This window comes from Peromyscus leucopus, chromosome 12 (genome assembly GCF_004664715.2).
Source record: "Peromyscus leucopus breed LL Stock chromosome 12, UCI_PerLeu_2.1, whole genome shotgun sequence".
Taxonomy (NCBI): Eukaryota; Metazoa; Chordata; class Mammalia; order Rodentia; family Cricetidae; genus Peromyscus; species Peromyscus leucopus.
The window spans coordinates 58233091-58255294 of NC_051073.1; the positions used below are offsets into that span (position 1 = coordinate 58233091).

The window sequence follows — 22204 nt, forward strand, 5'->3', positions numbered from 1 at the left end:
GTTTCTCTGTGTAGCCCCAGCTGTCCTGGAACTCGCTCTGTAGACCAGGCTGTCCTCAAATTCACAGAGATCCGCTTTCTCTGTCTCCCGAGTGCTGGGATTAAAGGTGTGCGCCACCACTGCTGGCTGTTAATTGTATATTTTTAAAAGATATTTTTATTACCTTTCTCTTCTGACAATTTCCCACATGAGCATAATGCATTCTGGTTGTCTTTATCTTCCTTCCATTCTTTTCTAAATCCCACCCATGCCTGTTACACGCCCAGTTCCCGTAAGTGCCTCCTGTATAGGTCCTTTTGTTGTGCTTTGTGATCCACCAAGTTTAATCAGGGCGAGCTGTGTGACCATGAGTTTGGAATTGTCTGCTGGAGCCTGGTGGGACCATGGGTATATGACTGAAGACACTAAGTGCCCTTTCCCCAGAATCCACCAGTTGAACAGGGGCAGAAGGAATGCCTCTGCCATCCCTGAATGATGACTGACAGACCTAGTCTTCTGCGGGCCCACTGGAGGCAACCTCAGCTGCCTCGATGTCATGATGGTGATGGCTGAATCATGACCAGAAGACAGTATTTTGCAGGCTCTACCCCAACTTCTGGTTCTTGCTGTCTTCCTGTCTCCTCTTCTACAATGTCCCCTGAGACTTACAGAGGGTGATATCAATGTCCTGGTTAGGACTGGGTACTCAACTGCTCTAGGAGTAGCCATGGATCTCTGCAGTCACCACCACTCACTGCAAAAAGATGACCCTTGGCTAAAGGTTGAGAGCAGCGTTTGTCTATGTTTGTAAACAAATATTCTGAAACAGTCTGGGATCATGTAGATTCAGCCACACAACAGTAAGGTATCATCTAGGACCTCAGACCTCCTCAAGCATGGATTTTTAACTGGAATTACAATGCCAAGCATGAATTCCCTTCTGTGGAGTACTGGTGGGTCCATCTCACCTGACAGGCTGTCACGGAGGTCTGTAGGAGTCACAGTTGGTTAAGATCACTGATGCCTTTAGCAGCCTGCGGAGTGTGTTTTGTTTTGAACTCTGAAAGCTAGACAGCTGGAAGGAAGCGTCCATCTTAGTTCCAGTCTGATGTCTCTTTATCTTGCTGTGAAAGTGTGTGGTGCCTTCAGCAACAGGGTCTTATCAACTAGTTCTGGTGGGAAACACAGATGAATGGCAAGAGCCTGTATCGCTGAGGGGTGGTGGTGGTTCTGGGCTCATCTGATGAATAACAACTCATAAGAAGATAATTGGATATTTCTCATTTGAACTAGCCACACTGGAGGAGTTGTAGCCACTTGGTGGCTAGAGAAGCTATGCAAACTAAATAGCACAGCTCTCAACAGTGTTCAGTTCCGATCTTACTGAATCAGAGGCGGGGTTTGCAGGGGAAAGCAAGATTTTATGAGGCTCTGAATGTTCTAGAACTGTATATATAACTGAAGTTCACAGATGATATGAACATATGAGCAAGGCGGTAGACTGAGCTATGGAAGTACTGAACATCTAGATTTTGCAGTGGGCCAGTGCCATGGGCACACAAGCCTCACTTGGGCCCTGCTTTCAATGCCCATGGCCCAGTTACTTCAGCGTATGGTTTCCTCTATGAGAAAAATGTTGGGTCCAGTGAGATGATACAGCGGGTAAAGGAGCTCACCACCGAACCTAGTGATCTGTGTTTAATGCCCAAGCCCACACTGCAGAAGGAGAGACCTAACCAGCACACTGTCTTCTGACCTCCACACAGCTTAGCTCACAATATGGATCACATAAATAGAGGGCTAAATAAACTACATGTTTTGAGCTTTCGTGGACTCGACAATGAAGTGGATATATCTTGTCAAAACTCTTCCCCCCATTGTTTTCTTAGTTATTCTCTCTCTCTCTCTCTCTCTCTCTCTCTCTCTCTCTCTCTCTCTCTCTCTCTCTCTCTCACACACACACACACACACATACACACTGCTGTTAGTGCGTTAGTGTTCTGAGATTCAATCATTGAAAACACACACATCCTTTTATTGAAAAATTTCTGCCTTGCATTCTTCCCTTGGAAGAAAAAGCTGAAAAGTCGACATGTGCTGGTTAATCAGACCAGGCCTCGGCAGACAGGGAGCCTAGAGAGAAACTGTAAGGAATTTAGTTCCATCGCAGTAAAATCCTCCGTTTTTTCCAGGGAGTAAAACCCCACGAGACCCCTGTGTTGTTTTGACAATGCACAAAGACCTCCGTCTCTGGGCAAAAGGGTAACCAGGGTAACCACAGCTGTACTGGGTTAGCTACTATGGCGGGATCTGCATTTATGGGGGAAAAATATCCCGAGTACTAGGTAACAGGATAGTTCTGAAAACTACCACTCTCTGTGTTTAACTGACCCACACTGGAGGCATGCCACATATTTAACTGCTTTTGGTTACCCTAAGAGACTTCCAACTCCACTGAAAGGTGAAGCAATGTGCTTCGGTAAGTCAGGAAGAAAATTGGTCTGTGGGTCAAATGTAAGAGTTTGGAAAGCCCAGGAACCAGACGAGCTGGGGACTGGAAGTTGCAGCTTCCTGCCCTCCTCCAGGTCTCCATTCAGCGCTGTTCACTGTGCTGTGGGGTGGGACTTTTTCTGGAATAACAGAATTCTTCCGTGAGACCTGAACGTGTCCATCTGGCACTGAATGCTCTTGGTTTCTTTGGAGACATCACGCCCATGGCTGGTATGACATATGAGTGCAAATACAGGGAGGGCTTCCCCAAAGCGAGGGTCTCAGTACATGGCAAAGTCAGGAGAGAGAGAGAGAGAGAGCATAACTTGTGGGCTACAGGAAAAGGATTGCCAATAACAGAATGCAGCACTTTATTCTATATCCCTGGGGGCATCTGCTTCCTCTGGGAAAGGTGCCCAGTTATACCAGAACTGCTGAGCTTGTAAGTTAAAGAACAGAAATATTTACTCCTCAGCTAGCCTCTGCTAAAATCTCAGCTTCTTTGGGGCCCGAAAGGCTTAGAATCCAGGCGTCCGGTTAAGCGAAGTCAGCAAGGCTAGGATGCTCAAGGGTAAACAAAGGGTTGATGGGCAGGTGCGGCCAACCGCTTTCCTTGGCACAGGAGACACCTGCAGACCGACACCAAGATGGGACGCACAATAAAAGTCAGGGCACCACGTGACACAGGACCACAGCCTCATCGCTTGTCCAGTCAGTGGGGAATTCAACAAGCGCTTACTAGGTACCGTTGTCTAATAAGCACAGCTCTAGGAGCTGCGGACTCATTGGTGAACGGAACAATCAAGGTTCTGTTTTCAGGGGGTATTATTCCAGGAGGAGGATGAGCAGACACACCGAACCGAGCTCATTTCCCACCAGGGTGTTGGAGGACAACATGGTATGGCTGACTCATGGTATGAAAGCTGGCAAAGAAGGAGCCTCTGCTTTGTAGGCTCGGTAACGTTCAAGCTGAAAACAGGGGAGGAAAGCGCAAAGCAGGATGGGATTTGTTATGCTCCCAGAACAGGAAAAAGGCCATTGTGACTGTGGTACAGGGCACAACAGGAAGAGAGAGGGGGCCAGGGGCTGGCAAAGGCCGGGGCATCGAGGGCCTTAGAGCCACTGAGAAGATAAACAATACAATAAGGGACACTGAAGGGCATTGCACAGAAAGCGACATGTGTAGATGGGCGTTTTTACAAAGGCTGGGGACGCTGCATAGAGAAACAGATGGCCAGACGCTACAAAGAAGAGCATCTCAGATGCTCCTGTAGTAGTGCTATGATGGTGGCTTGGACTGCAGTCGTGACAATGGAGACAGAGGACAGCCAACACAAGTGATCTATTCTGACAGCAGAGCCTGTAGCAGAATTTGCTAAGAGACTGGAGTATGGGTCATGGAAATAAGATACCAGAGAAGTCCAGATGTGGTGGCACACGCTGTTAACCCCAGCACTTGGGTGGGTTCTAGATCAGCCTGGACTGCAGAGTGAGTTCAGACTAGCTGGAGCTGCCCCTCGAGACCCGGTCTTTATTCAGAAGAAAATTCTTGAATACTTTCGCTGGATAACCCAAATATCCAGAAGTGGCTACAGACAGAACCATGTGGATGGCATCAACCTGAGTCACTAGCAGAAGACTTTTCCACTGGACTAGCCCTGGGCTCCAGATAGGTCTTATCTCATCCCCATGAAATGGGTTCATTAGGAAGCAAGTTCCCCATGACCCGGGGTTAGATACAGATAGGCTCTGCTTGTAGAAATTTGCCCAGATTCACTCCTGGAACACTAGCCTTGAAATAGTTACGACAGTTAGGCTTACACATAATCCTAGCATTTGGAAGCAGAGGATGGAGGATGGCCCATGAGTTTGAGGCCAGCCTGGGCTACAAAGTGATTATATATATACTATGTATGTGTAATTCATGCTAGTTTTTGAAATGGTGTTCTGTGGAGAAATGGTTGAAAATGGTTGGAAAACATTGCTTCCTATACCTTCCTCCTGACGTATCCCGATACTGGCAAAGCTCTGGAACCTAGCACAGACTTCAACATCGCACAGCACACAGCCCAGGGTCAGGCTCCGTGCCTCTTCCTGCGGTTTCACTGCCTCCCAGAACTCAAGCAGTGACAAGAGCAGCTGAGCACCGACCGTCCCCAAGTCACTCTGAACCCACCCCTCCCTGGCTCCACCCTCTACACCGGTGGTATTTTAATGTACAGATTTACTCTATCACTTCCCTTGAAGTTTTCCTTCAGACCATATATTAACTTTGCAAAAACAATCCACCCACCCCTCCTCCCACGCAGGTATCTTTCCCGTCATTCATTTCGTCCACAGTGTTCTCTCACAGTTTATTCTCAGGAAAGACTGAAGGCAGATGGTAATTCTTCACTCCACCACCCATACACCCCCCATTTGTTTAGCCACGGCACCAGCGTTTCCCACCTGCTCCAGAGCGTCTCTCCGTTCCCTCCCATCTTCCCCCTCATCATTTTCTGGCTTCCTGTTCTGACTACTGTGTAAAGCACTGGGTCTCACTATGGCAACTTCACACAGACTTTGCTGGACACTTCTGTTGCCCCTCCTTCCCCGGCCCCCATCTCCTCCTGTTGGCCCCCTCCCACCCCCTATGGTACCCATTCTGCTTTCAGGCTTCTTATCTGCCCCGCCCCACCCCCATTTCAGGGACAAGAATCACCGTGGAACAGTTCATGGTTTGAATACTCCAGCCGCAGAAACTCTTAACCTTTGTTTCTCCCTTAAAGGGAGTGTTATGGCTTTCTGAATACGGCCCCTGTCACATCTGAAGCCACAGATTGGCAGTCTAGGGCCTATAACAGTATCCAGGTACCCAGGATCCAAACGCACTCACATTACCCATGAATGAACATGCACGCATGCATGTACACACACACACATATACACGAGTCAAAAGACCAGTCCTCCACACATGAAGCCAGCCCCGCCTCCCCCCGCAGCAGAAGCAGAAAGAAGACATTTGCTATAATTAAAAACCAGCCACCTGGGAATGAGGAGGTCTTCACATCCCAGGTCACTGTAACATGAGTAATTAAAGTCCCCAAGACAATTTACACTGAGCAAAACGACAGTGTCACCTGTAAAAATAGTCCAGCCAACCAAGGAAACAGCCTGTGTGGAAAGCAGGCTCCTAATTAAATGGCCACTCAGTGGAACAACTTAAGCAAGATTTGGGGAGCCTTCTGTTTGATTAAACGTGCGTGGAAAGGGATTCTGAGGGGAAATGCAATTTCCTAAGCTGTAAAATGACTGAACCAGTTCAAAATCCTCAAACGTTAGTTGTTCTAGTAGGACTTTGTATCACCACTACGGCTGTTTGGGGGATTAAAAATGCCTACACCAAAGACGTCAAATGCACAAACAAACAGTACCATAGCTCATCTCGTCACGCTATATAGGTCCTTTTGTAGAAAATAAACAGACTGTTTTCCCAGTTGTATTTCTAGGAGAAAGCTGTTAACTTTATAACTATCCTGAAAGTAATATGGCCACTAAAAAAATTAGGAAATTTTATTAAGAAATAAGGAGCTGGCTGGGCAGTGGAGGCACATGCCTTTAATCCCAGCACTAGGGAGGCAGAGGCAGGAGGATCTCTGTGAGTTTGAGGCCAGCCTGGTCTACAGAGCGAATTCCAGGACAGCAGCTAGGACTGTTACACAAAGAAAACCTGTCTAAAAAAAAAAAAGAAAAAAGAAAAGAAAGGAGAGAAAATAAACAAGGAGCTGAAGAGAAAGTTGAGCAGTTAAGCGTGCATGCAGGCTTTTCAGAAGACCCAGTTCAAACCCTGGTGTCCACATCAGGTGACTCACAACCACCTGTAACTCCAGTTCAGGGAACCAATGCCTCTGACCTCCTTGGGCATTTACACAACACACACACACACACACACACACACACACACACACACGAATAAATAAATAATAAATAAATAAATGAATAAAAAATTTGAAAAGGAATAAGCCTGAAGTTATTAGCTGGAGTTATTAGGGACATAACCCCAGCCCTGGCAAGCCCTGAGATAAGCCAGGCTGGGACTCCCATCCTCAACAAACCAACCACCAAACAAGCAATAGTAGAAAGTAGAAAGAAAAAAAAAAAAGATTTATTCAATTAGGAAGAGTATTACCCCCCAAGGCCACTGTCAGGATCCTAGTGTGATATTTAGGTTTAAACAGAGGAGATAAGGTGTGCTAAGCAGTCCAGATAAAGGTGAGGTCTTGCCCCCCATCACTGGCTCCGCACACTCCCGCAAAGTGGTCTGCCAAGTTCTAAGAACTGTGTGAAGTCTCTTCTAGGAGACAAGGTCCCCCTCCGGCTGCCACCAGGCTTCAGCCTTTTCCATCATGAGCTTCCTAGAGCAATTCCATTCTCATGGGACCAGCTGTTTCGACAGTCTGATAGCCAAAGGGTAGGGCACAAGTGTGGAATATCGTCACTCCTGCCATGACGGCCACACAGGGACGACTGACCTTGACCCATCAACCCTAGCAAGCACCTGGATTCCAGCCTCATTTTTCTTCTTCAGCCGTCTTCCAGAAGGGAACCGAGGAGACCGAAGTCAGCGGTTGTTCCTTGGCTGGAGTTTTTCTTGGCTCTCAGCCAGCCCGTGGTGCACTGCAGAAATCTTGATGAACAAGATGCAGACACCGGCCGATGCAGAAAGAGAAAGTCCTGCCTTTCAAATAAATGCCTACCCAGGAAACCTGATTCCCTGCGTGCCTGCCAGCAAGGCTGAGACAACCCAGGCTAAGACAGGAAAGGAAGTGGAAAATGAAGGAGCAAGGAGAAGGGGGAGGAACAGAACAAGGGCACATTCACATTCTTCAGATTCTTGGGACCAGAAGAGCCCACAGTTTCTGGGGTAGCCTGGCCCTGCCCTAGTTGACCATAACATCATAGCTACAGCATTTTGAGAAGCCTGTTCACACCATTGGTGAATGAACCGGTGCACACCTATGCCTCACGCCTACAGAAGTTTTTGTGAACTGAGTTGGGCCAGCAAGAAGCTTCCCTGGGTCCTCAAGACAGAGGCAGTGTGAGTGAAGGGGACCTGGGTGTGCGAGCGCCTGCACATCTGCTTGACTAGCTGCAGCTGTTGCAGCAGAAAGTCCTCCTGTATCAATACCACCCCAGGGTTTAAATGATCCAAGCATCCCTGTGTACAGAAACCAGGAATTCCTCGGGACTGTCCTTGAGTTCCTTATCCGTGTTCTTGCTCTCTTACAAATGTTATACCCCAAACATGGCTCCCTCGCCAAACTTAGTTGGCTTAACTAATTGCAGGCATTCTGACCATTTTTGGTTAAAGTAGAATGACTGACTGACATATGCGTTCACTAGCAGTCAAGTTTCATAATCACAAAAACAAGCACTGTACTTAAGCTTTAGAGTGTCGACGTGAAGTCACACAGTAGAACAGGGCAGTTAAACAGAGGAAATTCCAATACACACTTGCCTCTCCCCATTAGTTTCCATAGGGGTTTGTTGTTGAGGTAAGTCTTACTATGAGATACTGGCAGATGGCTATGTTCACCGAGGGATGAAATTTAAGTCAGTGTGCATGGGTGTGCATGTGCAAATGTGTGTACATACATGTGTCCAGTTCTAACCTGTACAAGAACCCTTATTAGGAAGGACACGTACACTGCATGAATAGCTCCTACTCGGGACCAGAAGTCAGGGCAATTGAGCACCTGGCTATCTACGAGGGCTTGGACACAGGACCAGGGCAAGGCACCAAACACGTCAGTGGGACCGAAGCGTCCATGTTGGTCTTGGCTTCCTGACGAAGGTCACTCCAACAATTCACTTGATTCCCGAGCCTGAGAGAGTCACAAACACTCATTGCTGACTCATAGATCAAGGCCAGGGGATCAAGGTAGGACATTCAACACCTGCTCAGGAACTCCTGGATACTGGTCAAGGGCCAGGCACATGGTGAGAGGCAAGAAGGATTCCAGGCAACTTTTCTACACAGCTATTTTGTAAGCCATATGCAACACGGCACCATTTTTTGAAGGAAAATGTGAACATTTAAAAGTCAGAAGAAAGTTCCTTTTGTCAAGAAAATCTCACACTGGGCAGTTGGTGGCGCATGCCTTTAATCCCAGCACTCGGGAGGCAGAAGCAGGTGGATCTCTGTGAGTCTGAGGCCAGCCTGGTCTACAAAGCGAGTTCCAGGGCAATCAAGGCTACACAGAGAAACCTTGTCTCGAAAACCCAAAACCAAAACCAAACAAAACCTCAAATTGCACTCTTTAAATTTTAGATTGCTTTTCATTTTTTAAAAAGATCTTTCCCTCAATGCCAAGGGGATTTGGCACCTTCCATTTTTTTTCTTGGTGTTGATTCACAGTGTTGCCACTTGAAGTAGAAAAACAAACGACTCCTATCTGTAGAGTAGTCAGGATTCAGGATTCCGGGGCATGAAGACTCTTCAGGCACCACACTCTGGACCGATATGCTGCACTCAATAAGTAAGAGCAGGACCCAGGGGCCTCCTGCTTTCCTTATCCTGTTTTTTGACTCCTTAGCCAGCCTCTCTTTCCAGTGGTTCCCCATAGATGGAAAATTAAGAGCTAATCAAATACCGTCTAAACAGAGTATTTTGACAATCCAAAATGGGTGGATTTTAAACCGCAGTTCACTCTCACTCTTTTTGGGAGATGAGGGGCTAAATGTGTGTCTCAGTTTGCCCTTAGGGTGCCATTGGGTCATTCATCCCAGCCTTCTCCGGCCAAAGATGGAGGTTCCCTTGATGCTAGCTTCCATCAAGGACACTTATCACAGCCATGTTGCCAAGCAGTACTTCTCAGTTCAGAACCTCACAAGGCAGCCGAATTCCTGGGCTCATAATTCACTCCCTCGCTTCCTACGTGTGTGGGTACGTGCCATTCCCCCCCCCCCAACAAGACAACTCAGGGCTGACTTGGAGAAAGGCAGGAAATGAGCAAGGAGAGGAACCAGAGCGATCACCGCTGAGGCAGTCGGGGCTGCAGAGCCCTGTGGGCTGCTGGGAAGGCACGGTGCCAAGCAGCCGCTGTCTAGACTTTAGCTGGCCTCTCCCAGTGGAGGGGCGAATGAGGGAGGAGGGGAGCCAGGCCAGAAAAGTCTGTAGCTCTTTGTTCGGCTAATACAAACACATGACACCACCTCTGGAAGGCTCCAGGCTGGGGGCTCACTCTATCTAAGACATTTCTTCCCAGGGGCTGGAATCCAGCTATAAGCCGAGGAAAGTTCTGGTAATCCAGCCATCAGAGGGGAGCCGGGGATGCTTTACTTAGTTCCCGAGAACTCACAGTTTCTCCACCCAAACTGAAGTGAGCAACAGCCAAAAGAGGCACTCTGTAGGGGCGACGGACCATGCTTTAAAATTCTTTCCAGTCGTGTTATTTTAGCTTGTTGGTATGAAGGACTGGCTTTTGATGGAGGCCTCAGGACTCTGATGAAACCGGTTGATTAAAACTGGTACAGATATAGAAATGGTGACCACAGTCCCACAAGCTTATGACTCTGAGGTAATGTTGGCTTTGGGAAGCTTTATGAACCAGTTGGTGGGGAAAGGGGCCTTTTCTGCTGGGTGGCAGAGGGACGCTGTGCCAGGGCCCACGGCCCAGTGAGTACAGTGCAGGATGGAATTGGGCCCCTCAGCCAGGTGTAATTTGTGCAACAGCCACACTTAGCAACTAGATCGGAGCCATTGGGCAGTTCAGCCTTATGTGGGAAGGAACAGTTGTGAGTACATCTCAGGAACAGAAACTCCCCTTAAAATATCCCGACTCACTGGCCATTAGCTGTCAATGCTCCCCAATAATAACTGCAGTTCAGCGTGCATCAGAGAAGCAGTTGGGCCGGACTCAAGCCATGCTCACATTCACGTGGTTGCAGCGGGCAAGGCTGCAATATCAACTCAGGTACTAGGGCCGTTCAGCAGCTGACGTACCTTGGAGAGTTAGTGACTAGGTCTGTACAGAGCTGAGTCCACACGACCAGCAAAATCTTTGGTGTGTTTACAGAGTCTGACTTCCGGAAACAAGACACAGTAGTAGCACAGACCCCTGAGCTTTGACGTTGGGGTTTCAAGCCCCGGGTTTACATCCTGCCTCCAGCTGAGGTGGGGCAACTGAACAGTTTCTTCATGCGTCAGATGAGGACATTTTTTTTATCAGTGTGTGGGAATTGTGCAGAAGTTCTTTCTCTTTCTGCCTGAGCTACACAGTGGGTCCCTTTCCAAGCTCAGCTGCAGGCTACTTCTGAGAGGCTTTCCCGGACCTCAGCACCGGCGATTCTCAGTCCTGTCCTGCTGTTTCTCACACTGGACCATTCTGAGGCTGTGATGATCTCTGCCTACTTCCCCTACTAGACGGAAAGCTCCTGGGCGGCCCTTCTTCACCAGCATTAACTTAGTGCCCCACAGGGGCCCGAGTGGGTAACCTTTGCCTCTCTTTCTCGTGGACTTTGAGAGAATGAGTTGTTTCAGATGAGTGAGAAAAGCAGCCCGTGAGGGTTGGCGGGTTTAAACTGTGTGAAGACAAGCAGGAGTCTGTAGGGATTTGGTCAGTTCCAGCACTCCAGGCATTTTGGGGTGATGGCTAGAAGGGAAGCAGGAATAATATGAGGCGGGGAGACGAGACAAAAGAGGTGAGAGGGAGGGAGAAGAGGGAAAAGAGAAGCCCTGGCCTGGGACTGGGTAGCCGTGAGCACATGAAGCTGCAGTTAGGCCGGGCTCTGGATGGAGCCATGCTTTCCTAGCAGGCCCAGTTTCCTTCAGAGAAGCAGGCACTGTATTCCTGTCAGGAGACACTCCCCAGGATCTCCATGCCACGGACTGTCTCATTACACAGTCACCTTTAATAACAAAAAGCGCTCTGTAATCGGGTCTGTTTAAAAGACAGGCTTGGAGGCCAGACATGGTGGCACCGGCCTGTCATCTCAGCATCTGAGATGTAGAGGCAGGAGCATTACACATGCAAGGCCAGTCTGAGGTGCAGAAGCAAGATTCTGCCGCAAGGGCTGGGGGGCATGATCGGTGGCGGAGCTCTTGGCTAGGTTGACTAGGCCTAGGGTTCAGTGCTTTCGCATAACGAAAAACAGATAAACAGACAGGTAAAACAGACTTGGAGGTACCTAGTTTGACAACAAGAGACAATGTAGCACTCGCGGAAGAACCTCGGAATGACAAGGAAATGGGAAAACGCCAGAGCAAGGAAGAGACACCATTTCCGGTAAAGTTCTGCACAAAATGCTGCCATAGCTTGTTAGAGTGTAAAGGAGGGCGAAAGGGGGGTGGGTGGGTCACACCATACAACAGGGCTGAGGATGTATCCTGTCAGGACCCCAAGAGCAGGCCAGCACAGATGCCTGAAGGCTGCCCCAGCGGCCACGCTGATACAGAAGCCAAGGTCGGGAGGCAGAAATGACACCCTCTGCCCAGGGGCAGCCTCGGGGATTGTGGGTGACCCACTGCTGCGACTCAGAATTGTCTAAACCAGAGGCAAGAGGTGAGGAAGGGCTGGCTACTCCTGCCGGGGCTCCCTGATGGCCAGACCCATTTGGGCTGGAGACCGTTGGTGATGGAGGCAGCATCTCCGGGAAAAACCCACCTGTATAGTCCTATCGGTCTCCCGCTGCTGCTAATGGGGAGAAATGTGATGGATATCACACCCCTGTAAGGGCCCGAGGCTTCTGTGGATTAATAAGTCATATTATTAAGGCTCACGGAAGGATAAATGAAAAACTGGGAAAAGACATTTTTTCCCCCTCACACACAGGATTTTAATTTCGAAAATAACAAAGGAGCAAAGAGTCACTTTCCCTGTGTGGATTCAAATATCCCATTACACACACACACACACACATACAATGCACACATACATGAGCCTGCAACACAATGTAGCTTTTGCCATATATCACATGATTCGTTTGGCAATGTCCTAATTGGGCACAAATAGTGCCTGGATTATTCAGGACATATCAGGTGGCATAAATTCAGACTTAATCCTGGGAATAGCGTAAGAGCGATTACTTCCAAATGAGGGCATAAAAAGTCCGTGAAGAGATTACACGGAAATCTTTCAACCACAGCAGAAGATGCAAATTTATAGGCTCTCTTTTGTATTATAACTACCCAGAGAACACTCTATTAGCAAGTTATGGCCAGACCTTGCTAATGCAGATGCTGCTATCTGTGACAGCGGCAGCTCTTTGAGGCTTAACCAGAGCCAGCATGTATTTCATTAGGGCAGCCAAGACAACTCTCATTGCCACATCTTCGCTGATAGCCAGCGTGAAAGGGTTTGGCTTACTTTGAGGTGTTTACAGTCACCCAAACAACTTAGACGCTTGGGCCAGAAACTGGTCAGTGGCTTCTCTTGACACTTTCAACCTCAGGTCCATCACCTCTTGTTCACTGTGTCAGGCACACCACCCTGAACCCACTCTTCTTATTATCCTTCCTTATCCTTCTTCTTATATTTCAGTTAAAATTTGTCAGTGCTTGCCAAACTGGATTGAGTGTTCCAGCAGGAATGACAATCAGGCTCTGACTGATTGCTAATGACTACATGGAATACTGTTGAATAAGATTTTCAAACCTTCTCTGAATTCAGTAGGGAAGAATTCTACAATTGATTAGTAATGTCTGCCATGGGTAAGGGCAAGTCAGGACTGCATGTATGCTTTGTTCATGCCATCTCAGCAAGCCATTTCTTCCAGTGTTAGGAGGTACTTGTTTTCACTGCCTATGGTGTTTAATAAGATCATCACATACTACCAATATGATCAATTCTCTGGAAGCTATACAGCACCATCCACCATATTCTCTTAAAACAATCCCTGCTAGTTCTACTCTTTTGATATTTCATCTAGGGCCTTGACATTGTGAGGATTCCTGTCACCTTTTCCTTTTCCAAGGGGAATTTATCCTCCTAAGGTAATTTTACTTAAAGAAAAAGTTAATGCTGGGCTGGGGAGATGGCTCAGTGGAAAAAGCACTGGCCATGCAAATGTGAGCAATGGAATCCAGATGCCCAGAACCCACATACATGCTGGATAGACATCCAGCATCAACTTTGGGTCTCCATACACATTCAGACACATATGCATGACACCCCATTAAGTGTCCACACACATCAATACCCACCCATACACACAGATCACCTGCACATAACGTGAGAAAAAAAGTTAATATTATATTCTCATGAGACATGAAGCTAAGATACACTCACAAAAACTTAGAAAAGGTAGGAAAGACTAGAACAATGAGTGAAATTACCCCCAGTCCCACCACTTACAGGTAAGGTTTTGAAACACAGCCAGAGTGGCACAAACAGTGTGCCCTCCTGTCTCCTATTAGATGTCAGGGCAGTTCTAAATGTACAGCTGTTCTAAATAACATTGTTAGCATCTTCTGAAGACTCTCTTTAAATATAATAACTACAGATTCAAATACTTACATAACATCTAAATTGCAAGACTCCTGGGAGAATTAATTAGCCTTTTCACTGATTTGTAAAAATTCATTATTGCTAAAAATGTGGACTAAAAATTTGCCAAACATTACCAGACACTACGAGACTGATTAAATGAAAACCACTGTTCAACAAGGATCGATTAAACGTATGCTGGGCCGAACCCTTTCACACACTGTTTCTACCATGAGTCTTTTTGACCCTGAACTTAACAGCCTTTCTTCACCAACTCCCTGTCTTCACTGGGTAGTGGCTACCTGGGAATGTCTGGGTAGAAAAGTTTATCAAGCCACACATTATAGATGTGTATATTATACTAATGTAGAGGAATTTTCAGGGGCTGGAGAGATGGCTTAGTGGTTAAGAGCACGTGTTCTTGCAGAGGATCCAGGTCTGATTCCAAGCACCTACCTACATGGCAGGTTACAAGCATCTCTAACTTCAGTTCCAGGGGATCTGATGCCCTTTTCTGACCTCTAAGGGCACCAGGTTCACAGGGGGTGCAGAGGCATACGTGCACGTAGAACACTCATACACATAAATAAATCTTTTTAAAAAGGAGATTTTTTTTTTTTTTCGAGACAGGGTCTTACCATGTAGGTCTGGCTGTAGAACTCTCTGTGTTGACCAGGCTGTCCTTGAAATCACTTGCTGATAATGCTATTCTAACCTACATTTTATCTGTTAGCACTTAAAGCTCCTGGCCTGGAGCTTAAGGAATTGGAGGGCAGAGACCAAGCCTTGCACATCACCCTGGATTCTGCTCTGTGCACATGTGCAGAGCGAGCTTGTCCTGAACCAGACAATGCTATGTCTGACGGAGACAATGAAGGGAAACCCTGTGCCATCCACGGATCACTCTTGGAGAAAGCACCCTTGCCAAAGCCACGGGGTTTGGAACTGGGCAACCGGGGAAGAGGGACGCATTTCACTTTCAAGGTCACTCACCGCCTGACTTACAAAATGCACATATTACATTTTTTTCTAATAATATGATATCAGATATTATGAAGCCAATAAAATAATGTCTGTGGTTCCCCTGGATGTCCAGCTATTTGAAGAGGAGAAAGAAAAAGAAACTCTCACATTTCCAATCCACCAATGTGGCCCTGGGTATTTACAAGCTTATCATTCACTTTTTCTTCTCGCCCAGGCCTGTGCTGCTGCCCAGCGGCCCAGTTCTTTGGGATATACTTCTGGGGTCCTTATATCCGCCTCAGCCATAGTCCCAAGCCTCTTCAACTTGTTTGCACGAGCTTCCTGTCACCCTACTCACTAGGACAGGAACTGTAACAGGTCCACCTTCTGAAGACATTGGCAGCTGCGTGGTGCCTCCATCTGCCGGGTGCTTGCCCATCTGTTTTGTCCATTGAGTGGTGTCCGTGCTACGTTTTAACTTCTCAATTCCCAACAGTGCCTTCAGAATCACGGCGAGTGGTTTATTTGCTACAGGATTAACAGGAGATCGTTTTGGTGGCTGATGTGCAAGCCCCAAGTGCTTAGGACCTGCATGCAGTTGGGGGGTGTGGGTTTACCCTGTAGGCTCAAGAAGAGGTTCTATAGAATGCAGAGGCGTTCCCGACCCTTTCCAGCCAGGCAGACACTGCCCTAGTGCTTAACTACATGCAGGTGGGGAGGTGTAAATGACATTAAGCAGTGTGGCTTCCCAGGGACAAAGCCCCGACAGTCTGCTCGTGTGGGATGCCTACAGCTAAGCACAGGGCATCTGTCGGTGGAACTGTTATTGCTTCTCTACACCAGTCTCAAGAGACACATTCCCAGCTCACAGCTCAAGTGTGGATCCTCTGCTGGGATGAGTGATCTCCTCTGTAAACCTGTTCCTTGTATATGTGATTTAAAAGAATGAGTTTCTAGACCTTGAATGCCGGGAACCACAGCAAAAATAAGCCAGGGCGCACACACAGAGGGGCATTTGGACACTTCCCAAGACGGTCCTCCTGAAGCAGGCAGTTGGGCCATGTGTCCCCTGTCATGTCAGAGGAACTGAATTACACTCCAGACTCCAGAGGCCCACAAACTGCTGTCATCCCTCTATTGCATTACCAAGGCTTCCCAAAGAACTGTGGTTGTTCTTGGTGGGAGGGGGCTGGAAAGAAAGAGCAGCTGGGTGTGACCCTTGGAAGAAGCCGCTGCTGCTGCCCCCACCCCAGCCTAAGTCCTGTGTAGCTAGAGTCTGTGCAGCGCTCTGAAGGACCTGTGTGTGTGTGTGTGTGTGTGTGTGTGTGTGTGTGTGTGTGTGTGTAGAATTCTGATGGAGGCTGGCTGAAGGAATACCCTGGTGGCAAAGTAGTGGCAGTGCAGAGGGAGGGAGGGAACAACCACAATGTCACTGCGCTGAGGTGCCAGGTGCGACAGACACCACTGAAAATACCGAAAACAAACCTCCCTCACTGAGATTTGTGAATAGTTTTTCAAATGTAACCAAACAGATTTACACAGTAGCGTTAAGATCATACTAGCCACCCTTCTCGATTCTGAAAGGTGACTCCCAAGGCTTTGGGTTTTCCAAAAACCAACAGGAGTTGTAAAACCATCACCTTTTTTTTTTTTTTTTAAAGTGAATTAAAACCTTGGGTTTGATTATTCCAGCAAAAAAGCACCAAGAAAGTTCACTTTATTGTCTATGTTTCATGTTTTGAGAGTTCAACCATATTTGCACAGTTGCAGCAGATCTACATTTTACTAAAATGGACTCATGCCAAAAGACCAGAAATACCGTATTTGAGTGTTTGCTGAATGTTCTTATGGTTAACAAGGGGGAAAAATTCAACTGCAAGTATCATTAACTGCAAATATAGTGTTTAAAATGTATGCCAAGTCACGTCTCCCATAGAGAGGGTTAATTTACTTTTGCAGCCATGATTAAAGATGCAGGATTTAACACGTGCATTAAAACTTGCCAAGAGTTACCTGAAAGGTCAGGCAATAAAGGCTGAGTTGATTATAAGACCATAATCCTTAATAAAGTGAGGTCTTGAAATACAGCGTGGCCGGGGCTCATGTCTGAGATCCCTCTCCATAGTGTGTGTGTCCTGACTTCACAGTGTCTTTTCTGCACCAGCTCCCTTGGTTTTCATGCCTCAGCACTTCCCTCTGCTGCCCCCCCCCTCCACCTCTACCCCTGCAGGGTTTGCCTGGGAACTGAATACTGGATGTTCTTCCATAGAGTTCCAGCAGGAAATTGCAGCTGAGGGCCTTACTACCTGGGGTGAGCTTTTCCCTGCAGCGCAGTGGGATGAGGAAGCCAGCGTGAAGTGCAGGTTACCTGGGACAGGTCACAGACCTGGGGACACACTGCCTTGTGCTAATGAGCCACCACGCCTACACCCCTTACCTCTGCAAAGACGGCTGTCATTTCACAAACTAGTTGGCAATTCTTAAACTGGTGGTGAAACCAACCAGCGATTCACCTCACCTATCACAGAACAGCAGCTGTCTTTTTTTTATTTTATCATCATCATCATCATCATCATCATCATCATCATCATCTAAGACAGGGTCTTACTATGTAGCTCTGGATGTACTGGAGAATTCACTATGTAGACCAGGCTGGCCTCCCAGATATCCACCTGCCTCTGCCTCCCAAGTGCTGGGATTAGAGGCAGGCAGCCTGAGGGCCATAACAGGGGTGGAGGAGTAAGTCTTCTTTAATCAGGGCTAAACACTGGGGCTACTTCCTCCATTCAAACTCTGAAGAAAAATGGATGCAGAGCAGGCTGGGACTCAGAGAGGGTTTGCAGGGTAGAGGGAACTGGGCACACACTGATTTCCTTGCAGGACTCACCAGTTATACGAATGTGGACAATTTAACTAGTTGCCTTAACTTTGTTCCCTGCTCTGCAAGATGGAACTAGCAAAGCTCACTCACAGGGTTGGAAAGGCTTTAAAAGAAATGATACAAGTGATACACGCAGTCAACATCTGATGTCAAAAAGTGATACATGCAGTCAACGTCTGATGTCAAAACACTTGGCAAAGTTCTAAGCCTTCATACTTGCTCACAAGTGGGGTCAGGCAGTGATTAAGATCTGGGGTCTGGAGCTAGAAGCTTTGGTTTCCATCTTGCCCCCGCTATGATAACTGAAGGCATTTGATAAGTTACATAAACTTCTCTGACTCAGTTTCTCTATGACTAAAAGTAGAATTTTATCACAAGTGATAGCTACCTAATAAATACTTGCTGCTTTTATTTCACTGGAGGAGCTTGTTCCTACTTTGATCAATGAAACATTCGTCCAGTGTGTGCTTTTTCTCTTTCTTTCTTTCTTTCTTTTTTTTTTTTTTTTTTTTTTTTTTTTGAAGTAGAAAGACTGTATGCATTTATAAGTTCTGGGGCAGAATCAGGCTGCCATACAAAGGGTGGGGCTAAACTGTAATATGAAAGGAAACTCAAAAGGGGCTGTAAACCACCCACCAGGGAGCTATTTCTTTTGTAATGTGCATTCCATTTCTTCTTTCTCATGCTTTTTAATTCCTTCCACATTTCCTGCCATAATTATCAAATGTTTAGTTTCTGACCTCACTTTTCTGGAGACTGGAGCCCGGGGAATTTAGAATTGTTTATTTTCTGTCCATAAACCTTTGAGTTAATGGAGGGGCTTGTGAGCGTAGGGGTTTGTTGGTTTGTTTGTAGTGCCCCAGGAGGGTCACTGGAGTTGAAAAGAAAAACATTGGGGGGGGGGCGGAGAAAAGAAAGAAAGAAAGAAAGAAAGAAAGAAAGAAAGAAAGAAAGAGAACTGCTGCATGTTTGAATGGGAAACCAGAGGCCCCCAAAGGCAGTTGCAGAATCTCACACTTGCTCAACTGAGTTTAAGGGAAAATTTGGACTGTAAAAGGCACTTATGGAGGCCAGATAATAAAAAATAAATAAATAAAATAAAATTTAAAAATCCAGGACATTTTACAAAGAAGAAAACACATTTTGGGGAATCACAGTTCACTCTATAAAAGAGGAAGGAAATTTCATTTTGCTATTAAAAATCTTTTGAATCCTCCCCCGCCAGGAAAGACTTGGAGAGGAAAAGTCCGTAACTGTTCGCAGTCTCCTCTGAAGTGAACAGAAGAACTCAAGGCGCCTTTTTGAACTCGGCTGCAGCTCTGGCCGCCGCCTCTGCTCCTATCCGCCCAGCCCGTGCCCTCTCCCCACTCCCCAGCTTCCCTCCATATTAGGCGTGGTGGGGCTCCAGTTCAATGGCCCAAACTACTTCAGAATTGAGATTTAAGTTTGTTAAGTAGAATTTCTGCTCGGAGCGCCCCAGACTCCCACTCTATCGCAAGGATGGGGACCCCAGCCCCACCCCCAGGGAGCATCCCAGGGGCGCACGCCGGGCCGCCGGGCGCGCAAACCCCAGAGACCGGTCACCTACCTCGCCGTGGACCAGGGCGACGGCCACCAGCGCTAGCGCCAGCCAGCGTTTCCACATCTGCGGAAGAGAGCAGAGGGTGAGACTGAAGGCTCTGGGCCCCGCGCGGACCCTGGAAACTTCCTCGGGTCCCGCAGACTCGTCCCCTCCTCCTAGCACCCTCGGCGCCCGCAGCCACCCAGCCTCCTCGCCGCGCTCACCGTGCTCGGGTCCGGGGCTCCGGAGGGCTCGGGGTAGGGCAGAGAGCTAGAGTCGAAGATGGGATCTTCGCTGATCGCCAGGCTCCGAGGAAGTCCGACCTGGGCTCGCCGCCCCTTAAGACCCCTCCTTCCCCGCCCGCCGGCCCCCCAGCTCCTCCCCATTCTCCTCCCCTTCTGCAGCGCAGCCCCCGCGAGCGGCGCTCCCTCCTCCCGGCCCCCGCCCGGAGCCCAGGAGCTTCCAAGCACCGCAGGCATCCTTGCCCTCTCCCGACCCTCACCAAGGATCCTCAGGCATCTCAAGAGAAGGCACGAGGTGTCCATGTCTCGGGGGACCCTGCAACAAAGGCGAGGGAAACCGCGGAAACCCCATCCCCGGGAGGGGCGCTGGCCTGCGGCAGTCCGGGTGACACCAGGAACTAGCTGCGGGCTGCAGAGCCAACCTGGTGGACAGCACAGTGGGAACCCGTTCCGGGGCTGGTACTTGAACTTAAGCATCCCAGAGCCACCCCGATCTGTGAAAGGGATAGAGAGAGCAGAGGATGCGAGGGTGTTACTACAGCCCAAGTAGAAGAAAGTGGGCACTGGAGCTGGAGAAGGGCTGGTGAGCAGAAGGCTACTTTGCATTCAACTGTGGGTGTACTGGATAAAGGGCATAACTGCCCCGCTCTGCTAAGAGCCTGAGGGCAACCTTTTTATAGCCTTCCCTCTAATCCAGGAACGTGGTCCCCTCTCCTCCACTCCTCACCAGTGTTCCTGTTAGTACCCTTGCCATTTCTGGAATTTTTTCCCCATATTTACTCATCCCATAGCGGTCTTCAAAGGTGTGCCGCCTCTGTCATGGTGCTGACCCCCTATGTTAAGAATCTATTTCCTGCCTTCACTTCCCTGTCTCTGGTGACACTTCAGACCCAACATCCGGAAGCGGAGCCCCACTTTCTCCCAGTTCAGGGGTTCCACTCATTACTTCTTTCAGAGCTTGCCTCCAAAAACCCTGTTCTTTTCCCGTACCAGGTCTGTCACCATAACCTGATCGGTTTCCCGTAGAGATCTCCTATGCGGCCTGCAGTCCTGTGCACATGTTTACTGTCCTATCGCCGTAAACTCTTCTTCCTCGCTCAGAAATTCAAGAAGCCGCCTCTGGTGGCAGATTGACTCCAGGCATACTCATTCTTGTCTGCACTGAAAAAAAAAAAATGCCATTTTCTTTCACTCTGGGGTTGAGACACTCAGGTTTCATGTCTTCAGCTACTGAGAAATTTCATCCACGTTCTTCTTCCACATCAAATCCAGGCTTTCTGCCTTCCTTGTGAGCACCCCGTTACTCCGTGTGCCTAACCTTATCTCTCTTCACCCTCTTCACCACACACCCCACTGCTCACATCACACCAGGTTTCATGGTGTCCTCTGAACTTGTCCAATTTGTCTTCCACCAATACCTACTGCTGAATTGTTAGAAGGTTTCAGAATCATGCCTAAACTCCACACTGAGATAGTTGCAGGTATTACATGGATGGAAAAGAAAATGTGAACTCTGTTGTTCCTGGTCAAACTGGAATGTTGGCCGCGGCTCTAGAGCTGACAGGGCAATGGTTCTGCTAGTGCAGAACCCCAGAACTGAACAAACTCCACAGGAACAGGGAGAGTTGGAAAACCTGCGTGCGTAAAATCAGCGGCACGAGAAAGCAAAAAACAAACAAAAACAAAAACCACTTGCTATTCTCTAAGAGGGATGTCCTAGTTCACCCTGACTATTGACTTGACACAGCCTGAAGTTACCTAAGAGAGAACTGCCTAGCTTAGATGGACCGGTGTCTGTGGAGACACTGTCTTCATTGATAAATTGATATTGGAGGACCTAGCCCACGTGGGCAGCACTGTTCTTTGGGCATGTGGTCCTGCGTTGTAGAAGAAAGCTAGCTATGTATTGACCTGCAAGCAAGGCAGCAAGCAGCATTCCTCCGTGGTTTCTGCCTCAGGTTCCTGCTGGCGGTTCCTTCTGCCGTGACTTCCCTTAGTGATGGACTGAGACCTCGAAGATGAAATCATCTCTCCCCTAAGTTTCTTTTGGTCCGGTCTTTTATGGCAGCAACAGAAAGGAAAACCGAACAAGGGGAGAGTGACTCGTTCTTTGATGCACACCAGGCAGATACTGAATGCCTCCCAGCTTGTTGGAACAAGATGAGTAGGAAGCAGATGACCCTCATCATTTCCCCTGCCTGTCATCATGCTGGGGTTCAAGGAGGGAGCTCGGATGTATTAGGTTTTGCTACTGTCCTCTAATAATTAACAACGTTTTGTTCCCTTCAAAACTGGCAAAGCCCTTCCTCTACTGAAATTCGCTTTATTGTCTTCAGAACCCAAAGTGAGTTTCACTGCATCTCTTGAACCTTTCTTGACGACAGCTTGGGGTAGCAGAAAGTGCTCGAGTTTGAAGTCAAACCAACCTGGCTTTCTATCCTGGTATAGCACTCGCCAGCTGCTAACCTTTGCTCTGTCCCATCCTAGGTTCCGGCATCTGACCAATGACGGTGATAATGCCCTTTAGGGGCTTGTGAAATTTCAAGTGGAAGGTTATAAAAAGTGCCTGGCAGATAGATAGTAGCCATCTATAAATGGTAGCCATTATTACTTCATCGATCTG

At 48.0% G+C, this 22204-nt stretch overlaps 1 protein-coding gene across 1 annotated transcript in view; it reads right to left on the minus strand.

Annotated features, from left to right (window-relative positions):
* Positions 1-19677, minus strand: part of Fstl1 (follistatin like 1) — a 52674-nt gene extending 32997 nt beyond the window's left edge. Inside the window, exons 1-2 of the mRNA XM_028894982.2 lie at positions 19564-19677; positions 19367-19423 (exon numbers count right to left, since the gene is read on the minus strand). Of these exons, the coding sequence (XP_028750815.1) occupies positions 19367-19423 (57 nt within the window). The 5' untranslated portion in view covers positions 19564-19677. The remainder of the gene's footprint in view (positions 1-19366; positions 19424-19563) is intronic.
* Between the last annotated feature and the right edge of the window lie 2527 nt (positions 19678-22204).